This window comes from Opisthorchis viverrini (assembly GCF_000715545.1).
Source record: "Opisthorchis viverrini unplaced genomic scaffold opera_v5_199, whole genome shotgun sequence".
Lineage (NCBI taxonomy): Eukaryota > Metazoa > Platyhelminthes > Trematoda > Opisthorchiida > Opisthorchiidae > Opisthorchis > Opisthorchis viverrini.
Window position 1 is genome coordinate 485,282 of NW_008751857.1, and position 18,167 is coordinate 503,448.

An 18,167-nucleotide genomic window follows, 5' to 3' on the forward strand; every position below is an offset into this window, starting at 1 on the left:
GGGTAAAAGTTGTCACAAAGAGTATGTGACTGCAGATCACTTTCTTTACCATCAGCTTCTGGAGCTGTTTGAGGCCTGTAACCAGTAGTGCTAACTACGATTCGCACATCCGAGTCCTACGCCGCAAGCACGACAGCTAAGGACAGTCAAATTGGCATAAACGACCCTGTTGGGTTCGGGGATAAGGTTGGAAGTCTACCCCTTTGGTTCAGCAGAAACAGTTGATTTTAGATCTGACTCTCTGATGGGTTTAACTCATAATATTATGGGGTGTCCCGATGATATTTTTCCGTCAGATTGTACAAAGGGAGAATAGCTGTTTTAGTTGCTGGATTTATTATGCCTTATCAATCTCACTTTCAATAGGAAGAGTGAAACTGATCGGAAGTCGATTGCTTCAAAAAAGCCCGATAGATAATCACTGGATTTAGTGGTGAAAAAACCATTCGGTTTTGTCAAAGCAGCCTTTCCAATCCGAGTGAACAGATTGAACGGCTTATCGATTGTTAATTCAGGTTGACAGCTATCAGTGAGATCTCTTTTTACCTGTCAGCAAGCTGGTGTCATTTAGGCTAAAGTTGCTGGCTACTTTAAGGGACCAAAAGTTACAACTAATGGGTTGAGGGAATTGTTTAATTTTGGGTCTGGTTCAGGACATCTTTCTTGGCGCTTCCTGGGTTCTGTCTGAAAATTTTGGGGGTCTCTTGAAAATCTGGCAATGAGGTGGGAAATAGTGCCCAAACTTCTGCCCGGCAAAATGCATACTTTAGATTCTAACCGTTTCTGTTGCTAACACTTGAAAAATAACGTTGCACCTCCATGTGTCAAAAAGACTTGCCGAAATCCGCATGCAATCAGTTCCACTCACTCAGCTCCATTCACACGGAGATTGCTTGTTTCCATCGCCCAGAAAGTCAGTCATTCAGCATGAGTCTTAGTCCCTGTCGGCAAACTTGAACATACTTCTTCTGTTCAATACGCACTCCTTTGCTAGCATCTGAGCTTCTTAATGGTCTGTTAATTCCTATCTTAAACTTACCTATTCTGGTGTGAATAGCTCAGAAGTTACATCTTGCGACAAATTCTTTGAGTTTTCATGATTACCCATTTCTTCTATCTACAAAGAGGCCATTTTACAGTACACAACTTAGCTCTGCCCTCCTTAAAAATCTATTCTTGTATTTGCCATATTCAGAAAACTTCAAATGACTGCACATCCCCTGGTCTGCCCGTAATAACAGTTGTCCAAACCCACACCTGCTGAGTTTTAACACAATGTCGCTCTCAATTGTCGCTTAATCATACTTGCTGGGCGTCAACATCCCTAAAGCCTCCATTCAGTTTGCAGTGCGGTTTTGACTCCAGAAGCAATTGACTAAACAGTAATGCAACTTTTGACGTGAAAATGAAAAATTTCCGTGCAGTTTTCAGTTTGGACAAGCCCTCTGATGAAAAATTTAGCCCGACCAAGGCCTTTCGTTTGAGGTCCAAAATCTTATTTTAAATTGCTTGTTTGACTATCCCATGGAACCTAGTGAGAATCTGGCTGGATTGGAATCCACGCAGTCCATTGCGAGTGTTATGGGATGTCTGTGTTGCGGGGTTTCCCTCGACACTCAAAATCGAGGTTGGCTCCAACTTAATGCTTACAGTAGATCCTCCCCTTAAGAAACGCCATTCCGGAATTACTCAGAAATAAAGCTATAAAAGTTTGATCTCCTTGTCACGACCAGGTCACACACAATGAAACGCAGAAAGATGTGAATTGAAGCTATCGCCAAATAGGTCCACACATAACTCAAGGTTTTTTGTTTTATTTCAATTTGGATAAACTGCTCAAAAATGTCTTTCTCCAGTTTGTCTCCTCAGTTCTCCTCTTTATGTCTAATTTACATCCCATCGGCTCCTAATGACACTTTTGTTTTCGGCCGAATTATATGGACCCGTTAAGCTCCGGACGATAAGATACGCAAGTTCAATCCCTTAGGCTACAGACCCCTACTATGTGGCTTAAGATGAATAAATGATGGTCTACGTTCGGCCACAAACTGCTTATTACTCTTCGTTTCTCGGTTGGTTAAGGCGACCAGAGTTCGGTCAGTTTTACCTTGTTTAGTGTTTGAAACGTGGTCTACTTCACAGGTAGAACTAAAATTTTTATGGTGCTTTCCTTGTCCTTGTCTAAGTTTTTTTACCGCGAGTACTTGCGTGTTCTCAGAAAATTCGATACTACCAAGGATTCACACAGAAACACATACATTCGTGCATTTTATTCCCCAAAGGAGTCTGTTGGATTCGTAATAGAAAAAACATGATTCCTAGGCGAACAGTTGTTATTGATTCGTTGACTATAACTACTTTGTTGCTTCAGTCTTACTCGTGCTCACTAGCTACATGTTGGTTCCGTCGTTAACGTCTTTGTAATTTCCATCAGTTAGGTGTTGTCTGACCTGAAACCAGCTCTTATTCCCGAAGAGCTTCACCACTTTTTTGATTTGGGGTACTCACCCTGACTGCTCATGCCTTTGTCTTCTCCCCCTGTGGGAAGAAGCACGTCCTATTTCCGAAAGGTGATCTTTCCTCAGCGAGGAATGTTAGAAACCAAATACGAAAGTGAAGGAAACAGTTACCGCACCGTGTATATACATCTCCTTAGTGAATGTACATTACTCTGCCCAAGCCTCAATCTTCAAGGGAAGAATCTGATAAGTTCGTTGCTGAAGTTTCCCGTCGAGCTCCATTTCATACAGACATCCCTCGAAAGCAAACAGTAGATATTGTCAGGCCCTCCAAAGTGCGAATTATCGCCTAAGGAAAAACAAAAGTAAAAACACCGTATACTTATACTTATACGTACATAAACTCAACGATCATTACATGACCCAGTGACGCCACCAATCTTCCCTTGACCCAATTCAGCATGATTGACTAGCTTTGCAGTAATTAAGAACATAGCAGCTTTGCATTACAGTTCGAAGTTACTGAATACAGCAGACAGTATAATGTACCCTACAGCACGATATATATTCTTTTAGTTGCTGTTCATATTCGATTGAAACCAGGATCTGTTTGAATACAAAATGATAACTTATCTTCGTTCCTACTTGTCGCGTTCGGTGGTTAAAGTCTATTCTGACAAGGAACCGCTAGTCCTTGATGACCAACACAAAGGCTAGTATTCACCATGCAAGACGACCATGCTGTGCTAGTCTATGTCGGGCATGAATACTCAAGATTGCCCTGTATGTGTTGTATTGTGTCCAGGAGAAATGAGGAACTCTCTCTCATCGTCATTACGGCCGTTTTGAAACAGACAAATACAAATGGAATCTTACTAACAGTGCAAAAAGCATGTGACAGGTATGTATAGCCAGCCTATTGCTAGAAATCATCCCCGACTGGACACAGTTTCGGAATCCCGGGGACGCAATGTTGCATAATTTTAATTTGGTTATTTTGTTCATTTCTTCTTCTAAAATGACATGAACCGTCATTAATACCAACTGATGGACAAGTTAACTGTGACAAAATCTGCGGGGAAAGTCTAAATTAGCCATCTATCTTAGGAAGAAGCTTGTGCATAGAAAAGAGATATTGGTGTAACCAAAGGTATTTCCCCTCTGAAAGAAGCGCTGGACTTATTTGGTTATGCTATATGTGAAAGGCACTTCAGTACTCCTACACAATTCCCTAATTCACTAATATCTCTGCACCATCCAGGTCATGTACAAATGAAATTAAGAGGACCCACTGCTTCACAGATGTTATCTGCTCTGCCCTACTTCAAACGCTCGTATCAGACACTGTTTGGCCTTTATCAAGTTAAACGTGCCAACCAGCAGACGGCCAATGCTCAGATGTCCACTGGTCAGGCGTTTGACTGTATTGAATTTCGACAGCTACCCCTAATTGCAGGATATTCCACAAAAACCTGGCTGGATGTGGTATCCCTGATCGACAGTGCAGACAGTGAAGTTTCAAAGAAAGCTGTCAAGCTATTGTGTGAAATCGACCGACAGGTAAGACTTGGAACTTACGGAGGATTTCACGCTGAAAACTCAGTATAAGCGGACCTACGAACGCATGAACGCAGTCATGAGACATGACTGAAGGCCACGGGGGGTGCAGATACATCCTCTGATGGAATATTTGTCATTTGGTACATGATGACTCAGTAAGACTCAAGAAGTCTGAGCACAGCGACAGAGTGAAAACTAGCCGACGCTTCCTATTTGTGAGCCGCGTCAACCATCTTAAGCCAGAAGAGCTATATCACGCATCTTTTTGGTGAGAGGGTGAAAAAACACTTGTTTTGGGAACAATTTCAAGGTTGGGTTTTGTTTCTGGTAAAACCCATGTCTTCTGATCGGGAAGCCAGGTATTCATGTCGAAAAATCCAGGAAAACCTAAGCAAGCGCATTTGAAATAGCTGGTCCTTAAACGTCGTTCCGGAAGAGTCTGGTGAATAGACTAAACTTTCCTGGAAAGATGATTTTTCGATCGCCTTAACATTTTTCAAAGGTATTTACATCACTCCCATTTGAACAGTCATAACTCTATGATGTCGCAATTTTTCTCACTGGTTCACATAAGAGCGGGGAAGCACCTGTCCTCATTAGTTTTTATCATCAGTACATACGTTGACATCTACGACGTCGCTGTCTCAGTTGTGGCGATCGACTGTCCAGCCTATCATAAACTTCTAGTGAGGAATCGCAGGGGACACTTGAAACTCACTGGACAACTTTAGATTAGCATCGTTCATTTCACCGTTCTGATGCGGTTATTCAAAGCCGTACACATCAATTCACCGGTATATAGATAGGTTGAAAACTTCGGTGTTTCAAATATACTACTATCAACTACAACTTTACCGATTCCCACACTGCATAGGTTGTCCTGACTTGGCCATGTGCTCTTTTCGCAAAACCACGTGAAGGGTGGAAACGAGCCAGAGGCGGTCAAACAACGACTTGACAACGAAGTATAAAAACCATTACCGGGAAGCTCAGCTGCGCTGCTTAATGCCGTCTTCCTTGATGGGACTCGAGACAGGCCAAATCAATGGTTAGAGACACTGTCAGACATGGCCCAGTCGCGCCCTCAATGGCGCTCGTGCGTCCCAGCTATTGCTTTCAATGCATAGTTCCCTCCCTAATCCCCCCAATAGACAGTCCACTGAAAGTGCTGTATTTACGCATCAATCTATCAGCTCCCGCCTCCAATGCGCAGCTACCTACCCCACCTCCCGAATCCTCGGTGAACGAGACTGTGGCAGCTACAACCACTGTACGACAAGTACGCGGTTCTTGCAGCTGACAATGATGACGATGATATAGCCAATATAGGCTCTACAGCGGAATTAAATTGGAGGTACAGTAACCTGGTCCTCTTACTATCCAATTATTGGCCTTATAGTGTGTTCTGGCCCTAGATTTGACAAATGCTGTGTAGCATGTGTGATGTAAGCGAACTTCCTGTGGTGAGGAGTTGGCTATTCTTCTTCTTTCCAGTGGGCTTGAAAGGTCTACATCCCAGAGTAGGATCAAGAAAATTACAATTCGAGGCAGAATAACAGTTAGGTGCATAGAATTATATAAAGTTATATATGTATTTTTTTGAAGATTTTGATTCAAAGCCGAAAATTTGAAAACCGGAACATTTCACACGAGCCCGGTCGTTTCACTCGGGTTTTTTCCATCAATATTACAATCATACATCAGCTAGGTCTGTTGTGAAATGTGCGTGAATCGAAACTGATCACCGTACCAAACATAATCTCTTTTTTATAGTAGAAAAAGTTCCAGTGCTCTACTTCAAAGGTTATGATCGAGACTAACAATAAATGGTAAAGGAGATAGTTTGAGGATAGTGATCCATACAATAAGCAGCTTTTTGAACACACCTGAAGTAACCAAAAAAGTGTGGACCCGTGCTTGCGCTGGAGGAAACTGTTCGTTTCTGATTTCGACCAAACTAAGTATATACCCTGCGAAGACCACGTATCCCTCATTTTTTTCCTCTACAGATGTGCGAAGTTGCTGCACAACTTAGACAGAGGACGGAACACTCGTTCCGTACAGATCAGACATTTGAACTGCCCATGCTTTTATCGGCTGGCCCTCCAGTACACTGCACAATGGCGTTGATGGAATTATTTGCACAATCGATCGAATCGACCGGCTTTTTTCCACCTTTATGGACCAGTATGATATGGGGAATAGAACAACAAACGCTACCGGAAAAACGTCGCCAATGTTTGCGGGGACTAGCTCTACTTCTAGAACAGCAACATCGCCGATTAAACTGGCGAGCTGGCACAGGATTCAGACCGAACTCCCGATCAGAAACAGAGATAATTGAAGCATTGTCCGTTGCAGCAGGATCCATGTTGGTCACGCATCTAAGTGTGAACGATTTGGATAAAGAAATCAGAGAAATTGCAAGACGAGTGCTCCGGAAATTGAAGGTTCAAACTGCTGCGAAGCAAACAGTAAGTCCCATTTGTGCCCTCAATGAAACACTACCGTAATCACCAGCTCCTACAAATAGCTGAAATTTTGTATAGGATGTACTACAGCCGCAGAATCATGATAGTCGGGAAGCACATTAAAAATATCTGCGTTTTCGTGTGTGGCTCCTTATGTGACCACAACAGTGACATGAACTTAGCAACCAATTCTAACGGGTCCTCTCTTTTCAGACGCCACAAGGACAACAAGTTAGAATGGTGTGGGGACGACTGTTGAACAAATGAGAAGCAAGTCCATTTACGCACCCAAGTTGAAGCGTACCGAGCCATGAGGAATTTTCTGCGCGAAACATGCCTCCTGGTGATACTCAACATTGACTGGATTTGTAACTTATTTCGTCGATTCGTTTTTTTACTTATGCCAACAGATGTACAGTGACAAATAGGTTCCTGTCAAGTAACAAATTCCCCTGACAAACCCACAAATAAATGTATCAATGTTACTTCGCAAGCCAACTTTATACCAATGATGGGATGGAAAATGGTAGTGACCACGATTGGTAGCCACGACGTATTTACGCAGTCCACTTATGTTCCTTCTCATTACCATTGTTCGTTGGTGAGAGCCTCCACTGAGACGAGAAGAATCGGCATGCCAGTGGCAGGAAGAAGCCCGTCGCTGCGGAAACCAACTGAACAGACTACTGGACAGTAAGCAGAACTCTCGTATGTACCCTGTTTTTAAAAAGCTGAATACCCGTCCCCTTCTTGAACTTTCCTGGATATTCGTTGGACATTACTCAAACGTAAACGAATGCTACAAAGCAATTCCACAAATTCCGTAACAAATCCTACCTTCCAATAGATCAAGACAGAGCTACTGGAAACCATATATTACTCGCATGGCTCGCCAGTAGTATCCGCCGTTACTGTTAGCCATCAGTCCTAGCTTGACAGAACATCACAGCTGTCCCACACACATAGACACTCATCTGTTCTGAGCCAAATAAGAAGCATCCCTCAAACCACGAGCTCCTGATCTGAAAGGTAATCCATCCTAGTTTCGATTCTGACTTCACGGGCTTTCGAAATCTAGAAGTCATCACAGATTTGTAGTTGTTCGGAAGGACTGATGCTTTCTACACGTGCCTCTTATGCGCAGATGTCTCCATCATTCCAGTGCTATCAGTCCAAGCCAGAGAAGGATCAGAATGAACCAGGTCACCCAGGTTGGAATTGGGGTCCAACTCCGCTCGGCACTACACGTTTCGAGCGTTCATCAAGCTGGTGTCCATGGACTCAACCGCACAAGATAACTGGGGTAAAGGAAGCCGGAGTGAATAGAGTAACCTGTCGGAAATGAGTACAACTGCCATTATGTTGGCTGCATTTAAGCATCTGTATAAATCTCCACCAATTAAGTAATTACTGACTACCTGACATCATGACAAAAATCGGGCGTATTGTCCAAGTCACGATGTTGGGACAAGACGTAATCATTGACGTTATTTCTTTACATGAACAGCACGACAATCAATACAAATCACGATCACACAAGAAAAGGTTTACCACTACGTGGGAGTTAGTACAAATGGAGCTTCAATTCTATGCACACCCTTGTTCCCGTAAGCATTTCTGACTGCAGGATCAAGCGCAATCTGTTGGATAACAAGAGGGAAGTGGACAGTTTTTGGACTCGAAACCCGGTCATGATCACTAAATTGTGTGAACATGCCTTCACCTAATCATCGTGAAATCAGAGTTTTTAATATCATCAAATGGCTTACCTGCTGGTCAAAGCGGTATGCGTCAGTGAAGCCTCTGCTGCAAGCAAATACCGTATGAGCGGCTCCCATAGACCTAGAAACAACGTTGTCTCACCGGATTCTGAGACCCGTTTTCCAAAGCAGTGTGACAGCTGAGCAAAGTTGCGAACGGTTTTTTTACATGGTACCATTCCAGCAACACAATTGTACGACCTATTAAGTCCAGTTCGCTAAATGGACAGCTGCATGATACGCGGACTTCGGACAATGTATTGCATAAGGTAGAGTAGTGCTGAAACGGGAAAATCCTAGTGGACCACAGTGGATGAGATGACTTTCAAACCAATTTGTCATGCCACTGTGTTCAACGCCGATGCTTCACTACCGTACAACTATGATCTATTTGAAAGAAAAGAGCAAAGATGGACGGGGACTGGTGCTAGCTCACTACAATCATTCCGAGGTGCCTATATGTCCAGACACTCACTCAGACGATCTGGATAGAAACTGACAACAAGAAAGCCACTGCCATCGGTTGGCAGCCACATCTTGTAGTGTCTCCAACCAGGCACAGTGAGGATCACGCGGTCCCCATCCTGGAAGGCGAGTATCAACGACAGCACCCAAGTGTTTCGTGATCTCCTTCATACTTCTCTGCCAAGTCAAGGGCTGGCCACCTTTCCGTTTATACCACTGAGTTGGGCATGGAAAACAGCACGCTCTTCGGTACCTATAGGTGAGTTGTTACAGAGATAGAACCACGTCGGATAAGACCAGGTGAACCTTAGGGTCATCGTCTGGGTCTGCCGTGATCAATTCGTCAGCTAGGAAATTGTACTTCAAGAAAGCTGCGCGAACACCATGTGGTGAAGCTCCATTACACTGGACCCACATTAGTTTTCCTTCAGCGGGCTGTAGGATTAAGTAGTCCAGTAGAATTCTTCGGTAAGGCCCACTGAGGTGTGCATGGTTAACTCATGTGCGAAAGAGTACGAAATAATACGAACAAATCAGCCGCGAATCCAATATACCAGGCCACTAAATCAGTCATGGACTGAGGGATCTTCCGCGCAATGACAGATATTGGTTTAGTTAATTTTTAAATGGGAAGTGTTGTGTTTCTTCTGCGGAGATATTATATGGATTCTTCAGTCAGCGCCTTCCAACTTGGTTAAACTATCAGCATCGTTCCGGAAGATCGATATGAAACATTGCAATGAAGGGCTAAACGTTAACTTCCGGAGCAGCCCAACCTCAGAACACAGCACAGTCCCGCGTCTGTCACAGCAATTTTTGTTTTCAGGTGAGATTTTGTTGTGAGCGTTCTACCTACTGGAACATTACCAGCAGGTGCAAAACAGAAGACTTCACCGAGTCTCCATGGAATTACTGCTCAGGAGCACAAATCCGTCCTCTAAGGTCAAACGGATCGTGGGGTTTATGTTTCAACTAAACCTGATGAACTCAAATAACTATCACCATTAGGAGAAAAAGTCCCCTACTACGGATACACGATAGTCGACGAGTCGAGTCCCGCTTCCAACAAGCCTACGGGCTACGAGTTGCTTTCCATAGATCAGCGAGCAAAGATTCCTGATTTAACGTTTGTTTGCTGGAAAACGTCCAACACGTTTCATCCTATCTGATCTTAAGTTCTTTCAGCTTCTAACAATCGATCAAAATTCGAGTTCATCTTAGCTCTGCTCATACTTTCCGTGACCGCGTTATCCGCTAATGAGCCTTATAGCCGAGTGACAATAACTTTGTGACAAATAACCTAAGACTAGGGCTCCTAACTTGCATAGAAGGACGAATATATTTTCCCATGCTTCCATATGCGTATCCAAATCTTCTGTAATTTCGTAAGCTGAGAACTCACCTCCGGGCAACCAAATCTCTTCCAGACAGCTTCAATAGCCGCACTACAAAGCCACTGATGGTATTTTCAAGGTCAACAGCGTGCTTTCGGTTGCACCCCTAGGAGGACATTTCACTGTCTCTCGGCACCCTTCAATCTGGCGCGCCCCTCACATAATTCAAACTTCAGAACGATCGATACTGTTGGTGGATAGAAACTCTGCTCGGTGCGAATTCATACAACCAAAAACAACCTGGAAACCAGTGAAGACTCACTAGTTTCCTAAGTCCAGAGATCCATAGAAACTGCTGCGAAGAACCATTAGGTGGCACACAGTCAAGTATTCGTATGGGAGTGAAACTTCAACCTTGAATGTCAGCAATTTCAATTATGAAGCCGACATTCAGTCAAACTTAATCGAGCTAGTGTTCAGTGTTGTGATTTGGAGCTTGGCAGCTTAACGCTGAGCAAGACGTGATTCGAGGAGTGCATGAGCTCCATATTTCACCCAAAATTTGAGAAACTTTCAGAAAATTGCGACAGGCCAGGCTGACAGACAATAAGGGCTTTTCACAAATTCATGGATAACGCTTACTGCTGATCACCTCCAAAGACAAATAACACTTCCCTCGCCCCAAGAACTATCCTCCACCCGAAGATCCTCTTCGCACGCGCATTGAAACCTAACAGTCACTCGTCTTAAGTACCAAAATGAGTCAACGTCAATTCGACCAATACTGTCAGGTGTTTATTATGATATGTTTCCTAAGTAAACGATGTTGTAGCTAGAGGAGACGGTTGCTGACTCCTACATTCTTGCTAATGGAGAGTACAGACTTCCAACTACTTCAGTTTTCCATGAGGGAGTGAGATGGCTCAAGTGGTTAGAGAGAGAATTTACTGACCGGAAAGTCCATGGTACGAACCCGACCTCTGCCTCTTGACTTCCCCTGTCTAGGCTTGGGCAACCTGGCAGTATCCCAGCCCTCGTGCTTCCTTCGGGTAGCATGGCAGCTAGGCATCGGAAGGGTGTTACAGCTAGACGATGAATGACAGTTTTCCATGGGCCACCGGAAACGCACAAATCGACCATCCCAAATGACCCCTAGGTTGTCATCAGTAGTAAGAGGAATGTGCACGAATGTCATGGTAAATTTGTAATTTGCAATGACGTAACAGCAAGATCACAAGGTAAACACAGGATTTTTGTTCACACATTGGATATTGTTCCGTCCCTATACTGTCCTTTGTTTATGAATTGATCAACGGATAATTTAAAAATCCCCAATTACATTGAAGGCTGCTTTCACACAAGATTTAACATCTGCGAAAACGAATTCCTATCTACATATCACGCGCACGTCAACCTCACGTGATAAGTTGCGAGATTCCCATTCGGGTCGTTGAATAAGTTTTAACCAAGGTAGATTTGCTCTCTCGATGGAATAAGGTGGTTCACTGAGCACGTCAAGAATAAGCGCCTTTAAAAGCTGCAGCGGTGGTGAACTAAGATGCATTACGGCTTTATCCAATTGACAGACTTGGGGTCATTTCCCAAATATGTGATATTATTATTGATAATAATAATGGATCAGCTGTAGCACCCTTTCTGTGCCTAACTGTCATGCCTACGGAATGCGGCGCGAGGGCTCGGATACTGCCAGGTTGCCCAAGCCTAGAAGGAAGCAGTCGAGATGCTGAGGTTGGGTTCGAATCACGCACTCTCCGATCCGTAAGCTAGGGTCCTAACCACTAAGCTATCTAAAGCAAAAGGCAAGACTCCTAAGGAAAGAAGAGTTTTAGCTATCGTTAACATGATCCGCATGAGAAAAAATCACGAAAAACTCTTAATCGAAGTGCCACATGGTCTTATACAGGTAAATTCTACTCAAAAAACAGGTTGGATCTACAGATGGGTGATTTGTGCGTACCGCAATACGACCCCGACGACAATAAATAGTATTATGGTAATAGTTTACATGATATACGATTGATTTAGCGGATGCATCGGGTTAAGTGACGATAACATCTTTAAAGCGAGTGAGACCATCCAGTGTAAGTCTTCAACATGCGAGTGAAACAACGCTGAGGCAAAATTTTATGTATTTCTTCAGGACACAAGCTGAATGAGGTAAAATTCCCTAGGAAGAAAGTGGAAAACCACTGTGGAGCATAATTCCTGCCAGTTTCGGTAGGGTGAGAGGAAATGGTGCACACAGCACATGCAGACCGGGACCAGTTAGTTGGCATTTAAACAGGCATACCAATATGACGGAGCAACTCAATAGGCTAAAAGCTAGAGAACAAGTACCTGCCGGTTTTCTGACACAACAGATCTAATAGGTGATCGGTCATAGTAGGAACAGAAATAAACGAGGAGTGGCGCATCCGGAATGGCGATCTCCGAAAGGCCAATACTGGCAATCACAAAGCGCTGAGAGAGTAAATTGCACAATGATACATGGAAACTGAGACTATGAATGAGGAGGGAAAACGTCCATTGACAAGAATGGAAACCGTACCAAGTCATGGAAGCGATCCAGCGTTAGTCGGTTTTTCACCAAGATATATTCGTACCGAGTCAAAACGCATGCGTGTAGAGAAGCTTGCTGTACAGGAATACTCTTAAGCATTGAATCACAAGTTGAAAACGGGAGGGCCCAAATGTATCATCGTGCTTTTCGCATCTCGCCCGATCGAATCGGGACACGAGGTCGTAATCGCAAGTCGGCCATTATGGACGAGAAGTCTGAAAGGCGTTGATAGTCCTCATCTTCATCACCAAACGGAACATCCAATAAGGACGAGTTTTCGGCACGATGAATTGGTCGAAAATGTGCACACGAGACTCCAGGTGCTTGTTCGAAGTGTGGACGAGGGCATGGGGTGCTACCGGATCCGTGATCATCTGGAGAAAATGCAGGATTCGCCGAAGCCTTCGGCATCGTCAGCGCACAAGGAAGCATTTCAGGTATTACGGTCAAGTGAAGCACAAGACATGACAATGAAGGCCACTCCTTGTCGAGACCCTAAAAGAGAGGGGACGCATCAAGCACTTGAGGAGGCAAAAGATAACTTTTACTGCAACAGAATGATGTTCCGTCTCTAACCGATAATTTGCGTGAAAGTGAAGCTACTGGAAAAATCGTCAGTAGCTAAAAAGTCCTATAAGACCTACAGGGATTCAAGAAGTTTCCCATTGGCGTCTAGAGTGTTCAATGGTTATTTAGGTTTGACGAATACACTTCAGAGTTTTATGGTCAACTATAGACTCCATCTTCACGCAATGAGCATCGAGTACGGGAGAGGAATCTGCACACAGACAAGAATAACTTGTACAGGGATCGGATACGAAAGAAGATTACAAACAACACACCAAATCAAAAACAAATAGGAAGATTTTGATTTGCAACACAATTTTATTGCGTTAATCGGAATTAATACGACTCAGCGACCGCATGTTTGTTGAATAGCAACATGACACGTTTTCCAACAGTAGTCACTACGGTCTGATCCGGTGAGATTGAATCAGTCAGTAATTTTTTTGGAGATCGTCCCCCAAACCGAAAAAGTTCACTCTACATGTCTCCCACACACGGATTCCATTCCCGACAAACACCCGGGTGAAAATTCATAGCAGATGAACAGTTCCCCTGGAAATAATACACAGTATGTGTTTTTAGAGCAGAACTCGACTCTTGGTCAGAGTAATCGTACTAAGTAAGGCGGTCAACCGCTGGATGATCAGAGTACACTGTTTTCATCGGCGACCTTTGCGTACCGTTGGGAATACGAAAGATTACAAACAACACACCAAATCAAACACCATTGTCTTCACACCCTATCACACACCGCTTCACAATACCAATACCCTCAATATGACCACTCACGTTCAGCCTAGCTGTACCTTGAGGAACGGGATTCTGGTCCGTCTCGCCTGCGAAGAAGCTGCAGTACTCAACTCCGACCACCATAGCAGGGTGAAAGCTATTGGTCGTTGTAGCGCAGTGCGCCATGATGTCGAGGGTGATACTCGAATATGACTTGTCAACCAAGCGAGCAACCCAAATGGTTCGACCGTTTTGACGACATCAACTCGACCGGTTGAAATGTTTATGACTGCAAGGCGATTCGACTGCTAAGTGAACAACCGAGACTATCAGCATTTTCCGCCATAACTGGCATATGACTGTACAGGGATTAGTTCAGTTTTTGAGACTCCCACTTCACACAACTTGGAAGCGGCATTCGAAGGGCCGAAGGATAACAGAGCCACTGGTTCGTGAAACTAAACAATCAATATGGCTGTGTATGGATACAGCCATGATTTCTTGCACAAGAAACTTAAAAGTAGAGATCGTTCAGAACAGATTTGGTTGAATTGATTAATTCACCCTAACTGAAAACGGCACATCCCCGATTGCATGCATCTGGTGTTTCCTTTACTACCTACCCCAACAGTCAATAAAGAACGTTGTCTTTCGCATATTTGTCTATCCAGTACTTCTCAGATTGCGTGTTATTCCCCTGGTATAGAAATGAATGGTCTAGCGATGACGTCACCAGACAAGAAAGTTTCGTGTGCCTCGTGCCTGGCCACATCACAACCCGGCCATCCGGCAAGCGTCCCCGTGGACATCTCATCGGTCACACCAGAAACAGAAACGTTGCCACTCTACAGTTATCAACGTTTCTGCGTGAAGAGAACCGCGCTGTGGTAGACATCGGAGCAATATTGGATAGCTGAGTCTAAAAGAATATTTAATTTATGTCATTTCTGTGTTGTAGTAGACTGTTACCACCACTCCATAAACCGTATCCCATTTTGTGAATGAAAGCCAAATTTACTGCATCGTACATGCCGAAATGGTGCAATATGGTACAAGGCGATATGAGTGACTTCAGCACCAATCATACGTGCTTCCATTTCTACCGAGTTCAAACGCAGGGTCCTTTCGTCACAAGGTGGTCATGAGCGGGGATGGCAATGCTGCTAAATATTTCAGGTCGAGAAAATTTCGAAACAGGGACCATCCCCATAAAAGACTCGAGCACGCATCCTTTCAAGGAATACAAGGCGGATCTCCTTCAAAACTGTCGGATGTTTTATAAGACCGATGACTTTCTCGCTGTTTGACACACACAAAAAATTGGGAGAAATGGCACTACAAAAACGCTCCGTCTCTACAAACGTGGCAGGTTTATTAGGCAGGAGAATCTAAATAGCGATACGTCGCGTAGCTAATGGCAAAGCGGGTGATGTGGTGACCGAGTCGTGATCAAGGAAAGTCTTGATACGAAACAAACAGTAGGCTAGCGCACATCTTGCAGAGTATCGCACACGATTGACCAACTGCAAATATAGCATATGAGTTAAGTAAGTTGCTTTGAGCATCTTCCATGGTTGATTAAAATTTGTGGGAGAAAAGTCATAAATAGCGTTAAAGGGAGAATCGAATGAATCTCAGCTGAATCTCTTGTCTATCATCTCCTTCAACCCAATGAGGTGCACAAAAGCAGCTTCATGTTTCAGCTTGTACGGTAATCGAGATATTGCTGACGGAACGCTATGCTTGAGATTGCTGAAAACTCTTCAACTGCCCACGACCCGTTTAGCCATTCTTGAAATTCATCAAGCAGGCGCAGTCCCTGAGTTATCGTCAATTTTACGTTCTAATTGAACACCAAATTGTACGAGCACGGGTAGTGTGCTTCACCAAGAAAATGCAATACTTCGAACATCTACCCAAACTAGAGGCGGCCTCTGTGCAGCATGTTCAGTTGAGGTAAAATACTATAAACGACAGTTCCTGTTGGAACGAGTTGAATCCCCCGTTAAAGCAGCGTCGTTTGCAAATGAGTGTATTTCGTCAATTGCGTACAGTTCGGTGTTCAAGTAGCGCATAAGATTGAAGGGACCTACAGGGCTGTGCCTACCTGATGAGCCCCAAGAAGGGCGAAACAGATCGTGGGCTGTAGAGGAGTTTTCAGCACTCTTGTGAGCAGTACGTTGTGTCGAGAAGAAATTAACCTTCACCTATTGTATTTGGTAGTGCATCACTTTCCTTTATATGGGATCAATCGGTTAGGTTAAAGAAGTACATACTTGAAAACCGGAATCATAACAGCTAAGTATAAGAAGCCATGGATTTGACAGGTGTAGCGACTTGAAGGTGAAAACACGCTCATCTGGACAAACAACAGTATCTGGTCAGCTGGTGACGTAATCTGTCTGTAAATCTGATCCAGTGCACTCCTAATATGATTCGTTTAGTGAAGAGTAGAGAGTTGAATAGGATGAAGCAAGTTAGGCGACACCACTAAGTCGATCCGTGTGATGGCAAACACGATTCAAGATAGTATATTACATCCTAAGCATAGATGGTACAGAAAACCGCACACAAAGCAAATAGGCATGCACATGATAAAAGCGGATAGATAAAAGTTAACCCAAGCAACACAATTATGTGTTGTTGTATATACAACCGGAAGTGAATTTTTAGTTCCCTAAATGGGAAAGTAAACGCTTTTACACAGGGTCGATCGGTCCACGCTACTTGAAAGTAGAAAGTATGCACAAGCATACAAGCTGGCAAGGCGCGACAGAGCGGGACTAGGAGAATGAATATAAACACGCGAGACACAATATTATGGACGCACGTACACAGACACATGGTTAAAAGTGGTACCACTAACAAAATGACCGATACACATACCTTTAACCTCACCCCACCACGCGGGGTGCGCTGGATAAGGAAATGACTAATTCCCGAGGCGGGATGAGGATAGACGGACAAACCAGGCAATTCGCGAGATGATCCGCCAGATGGAGTGCCGGATAGGGAGCAAGCGGCTGCTCCCTCGCCGAAACGCACCGATAGTGCATAGCAATTGGCATGGCTTCCACTGTCTCGAACAACGAAACTACCCGGCTGGAAAGGGGTTTGAAAAAAAACAAGTTTGGAGTGTGAATAGCTGGGTAAAATTGTATTGATGAGTGATGAATGGGTATGGGCGATGTGTTCAGAAAGGAACTATAAAAATATGTACATTAAATGGAAACTAAGAACCACTGATTTGGAAGTAAACAGCTAAACTAGAACCGGATGAGTGGAAGTGAATAGGATATGGTCGCTGTGATGTGAAACAGGCATTCAACCCACCCTTAAGGAAGGGTAACGATACAACGTAGCATGATCGACAGGCCTTGGATTCACTGAAACATGGAACATCCAGGGCAGACTCTGCCGACAGGTACTAATAAAAAGGGCGTCTGACTCGACGATTAAGCAGAGTTCGTTAATAGCAGACAGATACGTGACCAAAAGCCAAGAAATAAAGTAACATCATTCCACGTATATCCTGCCAAATTTATTGCACGTTTCGACAGGCAGATAAACGTAAACTCTCCACCAATTTACTCGAAACTTTCAGTGATAATTGTGACAGAAGTAGCCACGTTAGGAACCTTACGAAGATTCTAGAGGATCACAATACAGGAACGGGGACTTGCGGGGAGATCAACGGCGACCTGATCAACAATCGATCCTTGAGTTAAGTAGCTTAAAGACTTCTCCGGAAAGGACCAAATGAGCTACCGCATGAATGACGTAGAAACATGGAAAAAGGAAGGTTCCTACCTTGAATTTATTACACTTCTCTCCTTCTACTGAATACAGCAGTCTGACGGTGACCTGCATAATATCCACTCTGATTTCTAAAATATTGTTGATTGAGCCAAGTGTACACAAGATATGTTCACTGCATATTAGTGCACGCATCTGTGGTTGGACAATCTATCCATTTTTGGAGAGCAAACACATCGAACTAATTATGTACAATAAAGGAACTGCACCAAACTTCTCGTTAGTTTACGACGCAAAAGGTGAACGGTCTCAGTATCCCGTTGCACCATAGCTTGTTTGGTCGGTGAATAGCTCAACCAGAAACATCCGACACCCATGTGACGCTCTGATGGTTACGACCCAAGATCGTTGTGGTGCATGCTGACTCAATTCATCTTCGCGAGGTACAAGTGTCGCATGTTCAACCGCAAAACACAAAACACTGT

At 43.9% G+C, this 18,167-nt stretch overlaps 2 protein-coding genes across 2 annotated transcripts in view; one reads left to right on the forward strand and one right to left on the reverse strand.

Moving 5' to 3' along the window:
• T265_14473 (hypothetical protein) overlaps positions 1-6,981 on the forward strand; it is a gene marked incomplete at both ends in the record, with an annotated part of 45,728 nt that extends 38,747 nt beyond the window's left edge. Inside the window, 3 exons of the mRNA XM_009173803.1 lie at positions 3,721-4,019; positions 6,029-6,493; positions 6,704-6,981. Coding sequence (XP_009172067.1) covers positions 3,721-4,019; positions 6,029-6,493; positions 6,704-6,757 — 818 coding nt within the window. The remainder of the gene's footprint in view (positions 1-3,720; positions 4,020-6,028; positions 6,494-6,703) is intronic.
• A 5,784-nt stretch (positions 6,982-12,765) lies between these two features.
• Positions 12,766-18,167, reverse strand: part of T265_08090 (hypothetical protein) — a gene marked incomplete at both ends in the record, with an annotated part of 41,266 nt that continues 35,864 nt past the window's right edge. Inside the window, 2 exons of the mRNA XM_009173789.1 lie at positions 12,766-13,125; positions 16,813-17,028. Of these exons, the coding sequence (XP_009172053.1) occupies positions 12,766-13,125; positions 16,813-17,028 (576 nt within the window). The remainder of the gene's footprint in view (positions 13,126-16,812; positions 17,029-18,167) is intronic.